This window comes from Hyperolius riggenbachi, chromosome 10, assembly GCF_040937935.1.
Source record: "Hyperolius riggenbachi isolate aHypRig1 chromosome 10, aHypRig1.pri, whole genome shotgun sequence".
Taxonomy (NCBI): Eukaryota; Metazoa; Chordata; class Amphibia; order Anura; family Hyperoliidae; genus Hyperolius; species Hyperolius riggenbachi.
The window spans coordinates 141,693,799-141,708,688 of NC_090655.1; the positions used below are offsets into that span (position 1 = coordinate 141,693,799).

General features: G+C 50.6%; 1 protein-coding gene across 1 annotated transcript in view; it reads left to right on the forward strand.

Moving 5' to 3' along the window:
• Positions 1-3,098: 3,098 nt before the first annotated feature.
• Positions 3,099-14,890, forward strand: part of LOC137536735 (uncharacterized) — a gene marked incomplete at its 5' end in the record, with an annotated part of 44,332 nt that continues 32,540 nt past the window's right edge. The window contains one exon of the mRNA XM_068258955.1: positions 3,099-3,758. Coding sequence (XP_068115056.1) covers positions 3,099-3,758 — 660 coding nt within the window. The remainder of the gene's footprint in view (positions 3,759-14,890) is intronic.

Genomic DNA, 14,890 nt, shown 5'->3' on the forward strand with positions numbered 1-14,890 from the left:
CACAATATCCCACAGATTCTCTATGGGGTTCAGGTCAGGAAAGTTGTCAGGCCAATTGAGCACAGTAACACCATAGTCAGTAAACCATTTACCAGTGGTTTTGGCAATGTGAACAGGTGCCAGGTCGTGCTGAAAAATGAAATCTTCATCTCCATAAAGCTTTTCAGCAGATGGAAGCATGAAGTGCTCCAAAATCTCCTGATAGCTAGCTGCATTGACCCTGCCCTTGATAAAACACAGTGGACCAACACCAGCAGCTGACATGGCACCCCAGACCATCACTGACTGTGGGTACTTGACACTGGACTTCAGGCATTTTGGCATTTCCCTCTCCACAGTCTTCCTCCAGACTCTGGCACCTTGATTTCCGAATGACATGTAAAAGTTGCTTTCATCCGAAAAAAGTACTTTGGACCACTGATCAACAGTCCAGTGCTGCTTCTCTGTAGCCCAGGTCAGGCGCTTCTGCCGCTGTTTCTGGTTCAAAAGTGGGTTCATGCTTCCATCTGCTGAAAAGCTTTATGGAGATGAAGATTTCATTTTTCAGCACGACCTGGCACCTGCTCACAGTGCCAAAGGCAGTCAAACATCAGGAGGGTCGAATTCCAACGAGTCAGGCTATCGCAAATCAAGCATCTCGCCGGCAAGTTGTTTCTTTGCTGAATATCAACATAGCGTGCCATGGCCACGTAAGACCGCCTGAAATGCCCACACACCTTCCTGGACTGCTTTAGGACGTACTGTAAGCCTGGGTACTTAGACAAAAATCTCTAAATTACCAGATTGAGCACATGTGCCATGCAGGCTACGTGTCAACTTTCCCAAATTCAAAGCCGAAATGAGGTTGCTGCCGTTGTCACACACCACGTTGCCGATCTCCAGTTAGTGCGGGGTCAGCCACTGATCCACCTGTTTGTTCAGAGCAGCCAGGAGAGCTTCTCCAGTGTGACTCTCCGCTTTGAGGCAAGACATGTCTAAGATGGTGTGACAACGTCGTATCTGGCATGCAGCATAGGCCCTGGGGAGCTGGGGCTGTGAAGCTGGAGAGGAAATCGCAGCACCAGTAGAGTTGAACTGCCACTCAGTCAAGGAGGAGGATGACAGCGAAGAGGATGTAGCAGGAGGAGAGGAGGTGGCATCAGGCCTGTCTGCAAGCCGTGGAAGTGTCGCTAGGGCCGCTGCACATCCACGTACTCCCTGCTTGCCAGCGGTCACCAGGTTGATCCAATGGGCTGTGTAAGTAATGTACCTGCCCTGACCATGTTTGGCAGACCAGGCATCCATGGTCAGACGGACCCTTTACCCAATGCAGATGACACCACTTGCCTCTCAACTTCATGGTACAGTTTGGGTATCGCCTTTTTGGAGAAATAATTGCGGCCTGGTATCTTCCACTGTGGTGTCCCAATGCCCACAAATTTTCGGAGGGCCTCAGAGTCCACCAGCTGGTATGGTAACATCTGGTGAGCTAACAGTTCCGTCAAGCCAGCTGTTAGACGCTGGGCAAGGGGGTGACTGGCAGACATTGGCTTCTTCCCCTCAAAGATTGCCCTCACGGACACCTGGCTGCTGCTGTGAGCAAAGGAGCAGGAACCGCTCAAGGTGAGAGGCGGAGTGGAGGAGGGAGGCTGTGATTGTGAAGGTGCAAGGGAGAAAGTGGCTTAAGATGATCCACCTGAAGGAGGAAGAGTAGAAGGAGGGTGGCTTTGCTTTTGTGTGCTGCTTTTGCTCAGGTGCTCTTCCCATTGCAGTTTGTGCCTTTTCTCCGTGTGCCTTCGTAAGGCACTTGTCCCTACATGGGTGTTGGCCTTTCCATGGCTCAATTTTTGGAGGCAGAGAGAACAGATGGCATTGCTCTGATCTGAGGCAGACACATTAAAACATTTCCAAACCGCTGAGCCCCCCTGGGATGATGGCACTATGGTGTCATCAGCAGCTGACGTTGAAGGGCATGTTGGCTGGCTGTACATAGGTGGCGATACATGGCGCCGGACACTGCCACCAGCTGTTTCTGACGACGAGCTCCCCCTGCTTCTTTCAGAAACTCGTCTCCTCCTACTCCTCTCCGACTCCCCCTCTGAACTGTACCCCTGTTCATCTCCTCTATTGGGAACATATTTGGGATCCGTATCATCGCCATCATCATAATCATCCTGCCTAGCTTCACTTGCCTCAGACACCTCCAAAACTGCACCAACAGCAGGTACTTCATCATCCCCCTTCCGCACACGTTATGTCCATAGTGTTGCCTAACTCAGACATATGAGGTGGTGTAACTTGCTTAGCGCCTTCATCTCGTTGTAACAATAATGGCTGTGCATCAGTGATTTCCCCACCAAATAACTCCTGTGAACTGTCAAATGTAGCGGATGTGGTACTTGGAGTAGTGCTGGTGGCTGCGGAAAATGAGGTGTTCTGTGTTAAATAGTCAACTACGTCCTGACAATCTTGGGAGTTTATGGGACGTGCCTTCTTCTGAGCACTGTACTTTGGTCCAGGGCCGCATGAAATTACATCACCACGACCTCGCACAGACCTGCCGCGTGGCCTTCCTCTGGGTCTGCCTCTACCTCTGCCTCTACCTGTTTTGTCCATATCAAGGGGGATGAAGTGAAAGGTATGCACTGACTTGAGTAATACAATGTGCAGTCACATAGGTGTAGTTAACAGGTATGCATTAGGTGGTATACCACACTGTGTGCACTCACGTAGGTAGGTGGGTGCACGGAAGTGAAAAACAGGTAGTAGTAGGTATATGCAGTGATGGGCATTACAATGTGCAGTTGTCACACACAGACAGGTAGTGATGCTCGGATACCCCTTTTTATAATTCGAGTTTGGTCGAATTCGAATAGTAAATTATTCGAATTCGGTCGAATATTCGAGTCGAATATTTTTTACTATTCGATTCGACCTCGGACTTCGACCTCACTATTCGAGTCGGTATTCGAGCTCATTATTCGAGCTGACTATTCGAATTGGCCTTAAATAGCTTCCAACACTTGTTTTGAGGGTGAATGATGCAAGAAACATCTTTTTTTCCAAGTAACAACAGCAAGTGATTATGTGGGGATGTTCCTTTAAAAAAAAAGGAGGAAAGAGAAGTTGTGTCCAAAATTTTGTTCAGTAATGTATATACTTCTTCTTCTTCTTCTTCTTTATCTTCTATATCTTCTTCTTCTTCTTCTTTTTTATCTTCTATATCTTCTTCTTCTTCATCTTCTTCTTCTATATCTTCTTCTATATCTTCTTCTTCTATATCTTCTTCTTCTTCTTCTTCTTCTATATCGTCTTCTTCTTCTTCATCTTCTTCTTCATCATCTTCTTCTTCATCTTCTTCTTCTTCATCTTCTTCTTCTTCATCTTCTTCATCTTCTTCTTCATCTTCTTCTTCATCTTCTTCTTCATCTTCTTCTTCATCTTCTTCATCATCTTCTTCATCATCTTCTTCTTCATCTTCTTCTTCATCTTCTTCTTCTTCATCTTCTTCTTCTTCATCTTCTTCTTCTTCATCTTCTTCTTCTTCATCTTCTTCTTCTTCATCTTCTTCTTCTTCATCTTCTTCATCTTCATCTTCTTCATCTTCATCTTCTATATCTTCTTTTTCTATATCTTCTTTTTCTATATGTTCTTCTTCGTATTATTTTTCTATTTCGTCTTCTTTTTCTATATCTTCTTCTTCTTCTTCTTCTTCTCCTTCTTCTTCTTCTCCTTCTTCTTCTTCTTATTCTATATCTTCTTCTTCTATATCGTCTTCTTCTTCTTCACTTATTTCTATTTTATATATTAATTTTTTTTAAAGAAATGCAGCTATTTTTGAGCGTAATAAATAGCTGGTGGCGCACGCATGTTGGAAGCGCCATTGTATGTGCTCCCTGGCAGTGGGAAACACACAGACAGCAGGAGGTAAATTCAGCAGCAGGAGGAGGAGGAGGAGTGTGTGGCAGCAGGCAGTCAATGAGGCAGGCAGCGTGACATAATAGCCCTGGTTTTTACAACAAATTACACAGATATAGCTATTGTTTGACGTAATAGCTGGTGGCAGAGTGGCAGCGGAGGGTAAATCTGTGTACCCTGGCAGTGGGAAACACAGACAGACAGCAGCAGCAGCAGGATGAATGGAGGAGTAATGTGAGCAGCTATTGTTTGACGTAATAGCTGGTGGCAGACTGGCAGCGGAAGGTACATCTGTGTACTCTGGCAGTGGGAAACACAGACAGACAGCAGCAGCAGCAGGAGGAATGGAGGAGTAGTGTGAGTGTGGCAGCAGGCAGGCAGCGTAACATAATAGCCCTGGTACCTAGCGGTGATACCAGGGTGTAAATAAACACAACAGGAGGTCCCAGACAGCGGTCGTGCAGCCCACATCGTGTCCAATACACAACTTGGACAACACAGTTTTCAACCCGGGCACCTCAGAAAAATTAAACCTTTTTTTTTTTATGTTTTTTTTTGTTTTGTTTTTACAACAAATTACACAGATATAGCTATTGTTTGACGTAATAGCTGGTGGCAGAGTGGCAGCGGAGGGTAAATCTGTGTACCCTGGCAGTGGAAAACACAGACAGACAGCAGCAGCAGCAGGAGGAATGGAGGAGTAGTGTGAGTGTGGCAGCAGGTAGGTAGGCAGCGTGACATAATAGCTCTGGTACCTAGCGGTGATACCAGGGCTGTAAATAAACACAGCAGGAGGTCCCAGACAGCGGTCGTGAAGCCCACATCATGTCCAATACACAACTGGGACAACACAGTTTTCAACCCGGGCACCTCAGAAAAATTAAAAATTGTTTTTTTTTAATGGTTTACATTTTTTTTTTTTTTACAGCAAATTACATAGATATAGCTATTGTTTGACGTAATAGCTGGTGGCAGAGTGGCAGCAGAAGGTAAAATCTGTGTACCCTGGCAGTGGGAAACACAGACAGACAGCAGCAGCAGCAGGAGGAATGGAGAAGTAGTGTAAGTGTGGCAGCAGGTAGGTAGGCAGCGTGACATAATAGCTCTGGTACCTAGCGTTGATACCAGGGCTGTAAATAAACACAGCAGGAGGTCCCAGACAGCGGTCGTGAAGCCCACATCGTGTCCAATACACAACTGGGACAACACAGTTTTCAACCCGGGCACCTCAGAAAAATTAAAAATTGTTGTTTTTTTAATGGTTTACATTTTTTTTTTTTTTTTACAGCAAATTACATACAGGATCTTCTCAAAAAATTAGCATATTGTGGTAAAGTTCATTATTTTCTGTAATGTACTGATAAACATTAGACTTTCATATATTTTAGATTCAAATACACACAACTGAAGTAGTTCAAGCCTTTTATTGTTTTAATATTGATGATTTTGGCATACAGCTCATAAAAACCCAAATTTCCTATCTCAAAAAATTAGCATATTTCATCCGACCAATAAAAGAAAAGTGTTTTTAAAACAAAAAAAGTCAACCTTCAAATAATTATGTTCAGTTATGCACTCAATACTTGGTCGGGAATCATTTTGCAGAAATGACTGCTTCAATGCGACGTGGCATGGAGGCAATCAGCCTGTGGCACTGCTCAGGTGTTATGGAGGCCTAGGATGCTTCGATAGCGGCCTTAAGCTCATCCAGAGTGTTGGGTCTTGCGTCTCTCAACTTTCTCTTCACAATATCCCACAGATTCTCTATGGGGTTCAGGTCAGGAAAGTTGTCAGGCCAATTGAGCACAGTAACACCATAGTCAGTAAACCATTTACCAGTGGTTTTGGCACTGTGAACAGGTGCCAGGTCGTGCTGAAAAATGAAATCTTCATCTCCATAAAGCTTTTCAGCAGATGGAAGCATGAAGTGCTCCAAAATCTCCTGATAGCTAGCTGCATTGACCCTGCCCTTGATAAAACACAGTGGACCAACACCAGCAGCTGACATGGCACCCCAGACCATCACTGACTGTGGGTACTTGACACTGGACTTCAGGCATTTTGGCATTTCCCTCTCCACAGTCTTCCTCCAGACTCTGGCACCTTGATTTCCGAATGACATGTAAAAGTTGCTTTCATCCGAAAAAAGTACTTTGGACCACTGATCAACAGTCCAGTGCTGCTTCTCTGTAGCCCAGGTCAGGCGCTTCTGCCGCTGTTTCTGGTTCAAAAGTGGGTTCATGCTTCCATCTGCTGAAAAGCTTTATGGAGATGAAGATTTCATTTTTCAGCACGACCTGGCACCTGCTCACAGTGCCAAAACCACTGGTAAATGGTTTACTGACCATGGTATTACTGTGCTCAATTGGCCTGCCAACTCTCCTGACCTGAACCCCATAGAGAATCTGTGGGATATTGTGAAGAGAAAGTTGAGAGACGCAAGACCCAACACTCTGGATGAGCTTAAGGCCGCTATCGAAGCATCCTAGGCCTCCATAACACCTGAGCAGTGCCACATGCTGATTGCCTCCATGCCACGCCGCATTGAAGCAGTCATTTCAGCAAAAGGATTACCGACCAAGTATTGAGTGCATAACTGAACATATTTATTTGTAGGTTGACTTTTTTTTGTTTTAAAAACACTTTTCTTTTATTGGTCGGATGAAATATGCTAATTTTTGAGATAGGAAATTTGGGTTTTTATGAGCTGTATGCCAAAATCATCAATATTAAAACAATAAAAGGCTTGAACTACTTCAGTTGTGTGTATTTGAATCTAAAATATATGAAAGTCTAATGTTTATCAGTACATTACAGAAAATAATGAACTTTATCACAATATGCTAATTTTTTGAGAAGATCCTGTAGATATAGCTATTGTTTGACGTAATAGCTGGTGGCAGAGTGGCAGCAGAAAGTAAAATCTGTGTACCCTGGCAGTGGGAAACACAGACAGACAGCAGCAGCAGCAGCAGGAGGAATGGAGGAGTAGTGTGAGTGTGGAAGCAGGTAGGTAGGCAGCGTGACATAATAGCCCTGGTACCTAGCGTTGATACCAGGGCTGTAAATAAACACAGCAGGAGGTCCCAGACAGCGGTCGTGAAGCGCACATCGTGTCCAATACACAACTGGGACATCACAGTTTTCAACCCGGGCACCTCAGAAAAATATTTTTTTTTTTTTTTTTAATGGTTTACATTTTTTTTTTACAGCAAATTACATAGATATAGCTATTGTTTGACGTAATAGCTGGTGGCAGAGTGGCAGCAGAAGGTAAAATCTGTGTACCCTGGCAGTGGGAAACACAGACAGACAGGCAGCAGAAGGGCAGTACACAGCTGCCCACTGTAGATGTAAAATGTGTGGCTGCAGGCGACGTAATAGTCAAAGTGAACCAGGCTGGCTTAGTGAGCAGGAGCCAGGAGGTGGTAAAGGGTGGTAAGGCACATTAACGATGGTTCTTCCGGCAGCCAGTTCATGTCCCCCTCTCGCCGACAACAGGGGCCAGGTTTAGCCTTTTACCCACGCCTGGTTCATCTTGAGAAACGTCAGTCTGTCCACAGACTTGTGAGACAGACATGAGCGTTTCTCGGTGACCACGCCACCAGCTGCACTGAAGCAGCGCTCGGACAGCACGCTGGAAGGGGGGCAGGACAGCACTTCCAGGGCGTACTGCGCCAGCTCGCTCCAGATCTCCAGGCGCTTGACCCAATACTCCATGGGATCAACAGGGGCATCGCTGTCAAGCCCGCTGTAGGACCCCATGTAGTCAGCCACCATGCGGGTCAGGCGCTGGCTGTGACCGGAGGAGGATGCTGCTGCATGCACCTCCTCTCTAGTCACTGCTGCCGGAGCCTCTACAGTCCTGTAGAGCTCGTTGCTGAGAGACAGCAGGTCTGTGGGGCGCTTGCTGCTGGATGCAGGCAGGGCCGGCCTTAGGTTTCACAGCGCCCTGAGCGTAACCAGAGTTTGGTGCCCCCCCCCCATTCATCCTCTACGCGTGTGAGTGCACCACACACATACACTAATGGGGGGGAGGGGGGATGGCGGGGGGATCTGCTGTCTAAATACACTTAATGGGGATCTGCGACTGTAAGACTAGTAGCCTAAGCCTATATACACTAAAGGGGGGATCTGCCTACATATACAAGACCAGATCCCCCCCTTAGTGTATATGGGCTTATGCTACTAGTCTTGCAGTCGCAGATCCCCTTTTAGTGTATTTAAGCAGCAAATCCCCCCCCCCCCCCTTAGTGTAAGTAGCCAGCTATAGATCCCCCCCAGTATAGGTTAGCCAGGTAGGTGCCCACAGTATAGGTAGCCAGTATACTTGCCCCAGTATAGGTTAGATAGGCATTTGTCCCAGCTATAGGTTAGATAGGTAGGTGCCCCCAGTACAGGTTAGATAGGTAGCTGCCCCCAGTGTATAGGTTAGATAGGTAGGTACCTGCAATATAGGTTAGATAGGTAGCTGCCCCAGTATAGATTAGATAGGTAACTGCCCCCAGTATAGATTAGATAGGTAGCTTCCCCCAGTATAGGTTAGATAGGTAGGTGCCCCCAGTATAAGTAAGATAGGTAGGTGCCCCTAGTATAGATTAGATAGGTAGATGCCCCCAGTATAGATTAGATAGGTAGCTGCCCCCAGTATAGATTAGATAGGTAGCTGCCCCCAGTATAGGTTAGATAGGTAGCTGCCCCCAGTATAGATTAGATAGGTAGCTACCCCCAGTATAGGTTAGATAGGTAGCTGCCCCCAGTATAGATTAGATAGGTAGGTTCCCCCAGTATAGGTTATATAGGTAGCTGCCCCCAGTATAGGTTAGATAGGTAGGTGCCCCCAGTATAAGTTAAGTTAGATAGGTAGCTGCCTCCAGTATAGATTAGATAGGTAGGTGCCCCCAGTATAGGTTAGATAGGTAGCTGCCCCCAGTATAGGTTAGATAGGTAGCTGCCCCCAGTATAGGTTAGATAGGTAGCTACCCCTAGTATAGGTTAGATAGGTAGCTGCCCCCAGTATAGATTAGATAGGTAGATGCCCCCAGTATAGATTAGATAGGTAGCTGCCCCCAGTATAGGTTAGATAGGTAGCTGCCCCCAGTATAGATTAAATAGGTAGCTACCCCCAGTATAGGTTAGATAGGTAGGTGCCCCCAGTATTGGCTAGATAGGTAGGTGCCCCCAGTATAGATTAGATAGGTAGCTGCCCCCCAGTATAGGTTAGATAGGTAGGTGCCCCCAGTATAGGCTAGATAGGTAGGTGCCTCCAGTATAGATTAAATAGGTAGCTACCCCCAGTATAGGTTAGATAGGTAGGTGCCCCCAGTATTGGCTAGATAGGTAGGTGCCCCCAGAATAGATTAGATAGGTAGGTGCCCCCAGTATTGGCTAGATAGGTAGGTGCCCCCAGTATTGGCTAGATAGGTAGGTGCCCCCAGTATTGGCTAGATAGGTAGGTGCCCCCAGTAAAGATTAGATAGGTAGGTGCCCCCAGTATAGATTAGATAGGTAGGTGCCCCCAGTATAGATTAGATAGGTAGCTGCCCCCAGTATAGATTAGGTAGGTAGGTAACACCCCCCGTAGGTAGGTAGGTAGGTAGGTAACCCCCCCTCCCCCTCATAGAGGAGGGGGGAGCCGCGGGGAGGGCAGCCCGACCTCTCCCTCCCTTCCTCTCCGGGCACCCTCCGTGCTCCCCCCCTCCGATCCGATGCAGACTGCTAAGAGAACAACTCACCTTCCTGGTTCCGATCTCCGGCTCCTCTCACTTGCTGCTGGTCGCCTCTTCTACATAGCCGCTGATACACAATAAACTTCCTGTTAAGCAGGAAGTTTATTGTGTATCAGCGGCTATGTAGAAGAGGCGACCAGCAGCAAGTGAGAGGAGCCGGAGATCGGAACCAGGAAGGTGAGTTGTTCTCTTAGCAGTCTGCATCGGATCGGAGGGGGGGAGCACGGAGGGTGCCTGGAGAGGAAGGGAGGGAGAGGTCGGGCTGCCCTCCCCCCTCCATCACGGCGGCCACACAGGCATGTTTGCCCCATCACCCCCAGCAGCGCACCAGGGGGCGGAGCGAGACGGACCCAGCCGGGGCCCCGCAGTTCCTTAAAACACATGCGGCCAGGTCAGGTGGCACGAGCGCCCCCTGGAAGCCGGCGCCCTGAGCGATCGCACCGGTCGCTCAGGTCAAAGGCCGACCCTGGATGCAGGCACCTGCTGCTGCCTCTGTGCTGGCTGCTGGACAGTGGGGGTGGAAGGCTGGGGGAAGGCTTCCTCCAAGCGCTCAACAAGGGCCTGCTGCAAGCTCCTTATTTGTTGCGCTGGGTCTCCTCCTGCAGGCGGCAGGAACTGGCTCAACTTCCCCTTGAGGCGTGGGTCCAACATCATGCTGATCCAGATGTCCTCCCTCTGCTTCATCTGGATCACCCTGGGGTCCCTGCGCAGGCACGTCAGCATGTGCGCTGCCATTGGGAAGAGGCGGGCCACGTGTGCTGGCACATCGGCGGCAGTGCTGTCCTCATCCTCCTCCTCTCCCTCCTCAGCCTCATCCTCTCTCCACCCCCGCACCAACTCAGCTGCACTGTGCTGATCCCCCTCATCAGCAGCAAGGTCAGGGACCTTCACCAAGTCCTCCTCCTTCTCCCCCTCAGAGGTGGACTGTGCAGCTGCATGCCGCTCCTGCTGGTCCAAGGCTGCCGCTCCCAGTTCCAGCAAAGCATCGAGGGCCCTGTTCAGCAGACAAACCAGGGGCACCCACTCGCAGACCATAGCATGGTCCCTGCACACCATGTTAGTGGCCTGCAGAAAGGGAGCCAGCACTAAGCACACCTGCTGCATGTGCCTCCAGTCATCATTAGGGACGATGGACGGGATGTTGCTGGTCTTGTCCCTTCTCTGAGCGGCGGAAACAGTGGCCAGGGCAAGGTACTGGTTGACAGCGTGCTTCTGTTCAACCAGACGCTCCAACATCGCCAGGGTGGAGTTCCAGCGAGTTGGAACGTCAATGATCAGCCGATGGCGTGGCAGCTCCAGCTCCTTTTGCACGTCTTCCAGGCTCGCACACGCTGCAGCCGAGCGCCGGAAGTGACGCAAAACGTTCCTTGCCGTTTCCAGCAGTTCGCCCATCCCCTGGTAGGTGCGCAAGAACTTCTGCACCACCAGGTTCAGCACGTGGGCAAGACAGGGGATGTGGGTCAGGTTTCCCCTGTCAATTGCGGCAACCAGATTGGCCCCATTGTCGGCCACCACCTCTCCGACTCTGAGGCCTCTGGGGGTCAGCCAAATCCTCTCCTGCTCCTGGAGTTTGGCCAACACATGGGTTGCCGTCAGTTTGGTCTTCCCAAGGCTGACCAAGTGCAGCAGCGCTTGGCAGTGGCGTGGCTTCACGCTGCTGCTGAGACGGGGGGTTTGGCCAGGTGTGCCGGAGGATGGCAGAGGATCGGAGGAACCTGCTGCAGTTCCCCTGACCCTGCGGGGTGGCACCACCCACTGTGTTGCTGCTGCTGCTGTGCCCGCTACTGCTCTCCCATCCTCACCCCCTTCCACCAAGCTGACCCAGTGGACAGTGAAGGACAGGTAGCGGCCTGTCCCGAAGCGGCTGCTCCAGGAGTCCATGGTGACGTGGACCCTTTCACCAACCGCGTGCTCCAGCCCTCGCTCCACATTGGCCATCACAAAGCGGTGCAGTGCAGGAATGGCCTTGCGGGCAAAGTAGTGTCTGCTGGGGAGCTGCCAGTCTGGGGCTGCACAAGCAAGCAGCGCACACATGTCGCTCCCCTCCTGCACGAGCGTGTACGGCAGGAGTTGGGAGCACATGGCCCGTGCCAGCAAGCCGTTCAGCTGCCGCACGTGACGGCTGCTGGAAGGCAGGGCCCTAACCACCCCCTGGAAGGACTCGCTCAAAAGGCTCTAGCGTGGCCTTTTGCTGGCACGGGAATCAGCGGACACAGCAGAGGAGGCCACTGAGGACTGGCTGCCAGAACAGGCCTCAGTGTCGGCGGCAGGAGTTGCAGAGGGGGGAGGAGCAGTGCGTTTCCGCACTCCTGCTGGTGCTGCTGGAGGAGCAGGAGGGTGGGTGGCTGCTGTTGCTGCTGCTGCTGCTGAAGGCTGTGCAGTGATGGGTGTGGTGCCACTGCCAGCACCAGATGCCTTCAGCCTCTGGAACTCCTCATGCTGGTGGAAATGTTTCGCAGCAAGGTGGTTGATGAGTGAGCTGGTGCTGAACTTTAAGGGGTCTGCACCTCTGCTCAACTTCCGCTGACAGTAGTGTTGGGCGAACAGTGTTCGCCACTGTTCGGGTTCTGCAGAACATCACCCTGTTCGGGTAATGTTTGAGTTCGGCCGAACACCTGATGGTGTTCGGCCTTTTAAGTTCGGGTTCGCCCCGAACTACTAATTGGCCGCCGAACAGGGCCGAACAGGGCCCTGTTCGGCCGAATACTGCCCCCCTATGGGGTCGCAGGCATAAGGGGGGAGCATGCTCCGATCGCGGGGGGGGGGTCGGAAATTCCCCCCACCCCCTCCGCTAGCGCTCCCCCCTCTGCCCGCTTCCCCATACAAAAGTTTCAGGAAGTACCGGTCCGGTGGTAGTGGGTGGCTGGCAGTGGGCGGCACTGTGAAGTGAGTGACTGAGGAGGAGGAGTCCGGAGAGTGACGCGTTGAGGGAGGCCGGGCAGCGGGCGGTTCAGCAGTAGTACGGTACTACTGCTGAATCGCCCGCTGCCCGGCCTCCCTCAACGCGTCACTCTCCGGACTCCTCCTCCTCAGTCACTCACTTCACAGTGCCGCCCACTGCCAGCCACCCACTACCACCGGACCGGTACTTCCTAAAACTTTTGTATGGGGAAGCGGGCAGAGGGGGGAGCGCTAGCGGAGGGGGTGGGGGGAATTTCCGACCCCCCCCCGCGATCGGGGCATACTCCCCCCTTATGCCTGCGACCCCATAGGGCCCCCAAAAGCGGGATGTTCGGGGAGTTCGGGGTTCGGCCCGAACATGCCGAACATTGCGGCCATGTTCGGCAAACTTTCCCGAACCCGAACATCCAGGTGTTCGCCCAACACTAGCTGACAGTGGTTGCAAGTGGCGTACTTGCTGTACACTGTGGGCATGGTGAAAAATCGCCAGATTGGTGACAAAAACAACCCCCTACGGCCTGGAGCCGCTGCTGCCTGTCTCCCTGTGGTGGTTGGGGGGGGGGGCTTGGGTGCGGCTGGTGGTGGTACTGGCAGATGCTGCTGAGCCTGAGACACCAGCAGGCTGTGGGACCTGCCTACTGCTGCCAATGCTTGCAATGATGCGCCTCCTTGCAAGGCCCACAAGCGCATCCTCCTCCTCCTCCTCAGAGCTGCTGATGATGACATCCCCAGGTGCTGGTGGTGGTGGCACCCAGTCTTTGTCTGTCACCACGTCATCATCATCATCATCCTCCCCCTCCTGAAACATGTCCTGCTGGGATGATGACCCCCCAAACTCCTCTCCTGATGCATGGATGGGCTGCTTGACTGTCGCCACAGTCTTGCTGTCCAATCCCTCCTCCCCCAAAGTGCCCATCAGCATCTCCTCCTCAAAATCGCCAACAACAGCAGACAATACCCTGATGGTGCCTGGGGTCAAAAGACTGCTGAGTGACAGGTTGGCGACTGACGGTGAACTGGCCTCCTCCCCAGGCCCTGCTGGGCGGCTGCTGCGAACAGGGGTGGTGGTGGTGGTGGTGAGGGTGGAGGCCTCGGATGCAGAGCTGATGGCGGGCTGCTCATCCTCCGTCATCAGTTGCACCACAGTGGATGCATCCTTTTCCTCAATGGGACGTTTCCGACCCGGCTGGAGGAAAATAGGAGCAGGTGCTACACGCTGCTGCTGCTGTGTCTCTGCAACGTGAGTTGCAGATGCTCCTGCTGGGCGGCGCCCAAGGCGTCCACGGCCAGTGGCTATAGGAGGAATGTTGGCCACTGACGCAGCTGCTGCTGCTGCGGAACTGTGCATGGTGGCGCGGCTTGCCACAATGCTGCTCCCTCTCCTCCTGATTCCCTTGCTGCCCTTCCCCTTGCCCAAACCGCGCTGACTGCCACTTCCAGACATCTTAGATGTTTTGGGCGTAAACACTAAAGTTTTTTTAAAGGGCGGGTGAAAAAGTGGGGTACTTTAATGGAGTGGGTTGGTGGGTGAGGTGACACTAATCACTAAGTGATTAGATCGCTAAGTGATTAGTACAGTACAAATACAAAATACAATAATCGGTATTGGTAATCAGTAAGTGTGAACAGTGAACACAGTGAGTGTTTCCAATAGCACAGTAACTAGAAATTACAATAATCAGTAGTAATCACAAGGAAATAGAGTGTGTGTACACTACAGACAGTGAGTGAGTGCACGCACACACACAAGCAGGAGCTAGCCTATGAACAGTGACTGAGTGTCCCGACTCCCTAGTACAGTAAGTAGTTACAGTAAGTAGTAAGTACAACAAGGAATTACAATAATCAGTAGTAATCACAAGGAAATAGAGTGTGTGTACACTACAGACAGTGAGTGCACGCACACACACGCAGGAGCTAGCCTATGAACAGTGACTGAGTGTCCCTAGTACAGTAAGTAGTAACAGTCAGTAAGTACAACTAGAAATTACAATAATCAGTAGTAATCAGAAGGAAATAGAGTGTGTGTACACTACAGGCAGTGAGTGCACGCACACACACACGCAGGCGCTAGCCTACGAACAGTGACTGAGTGTCCCTAGTAGTAAGTAGTAACAGTAAGTACAATTAGAAATTACAATAATCAGTAGTAATCAGAAGGAAATAGAGTGTGTGTACACTACAGGCAGTGAGTGCACGCACACACACACGCAGGAGCTAGCCTATGAACAGTGACTGTAGTAACAGTAAGTATACAACTAGAAATTACAATAATCAGTACTAGTATTCAGAAGGAAATAGAGTGTGTGTACACTACAGACAGTGCACGCACAAACGCAGGAGCTATGAACAAACAGTGACAG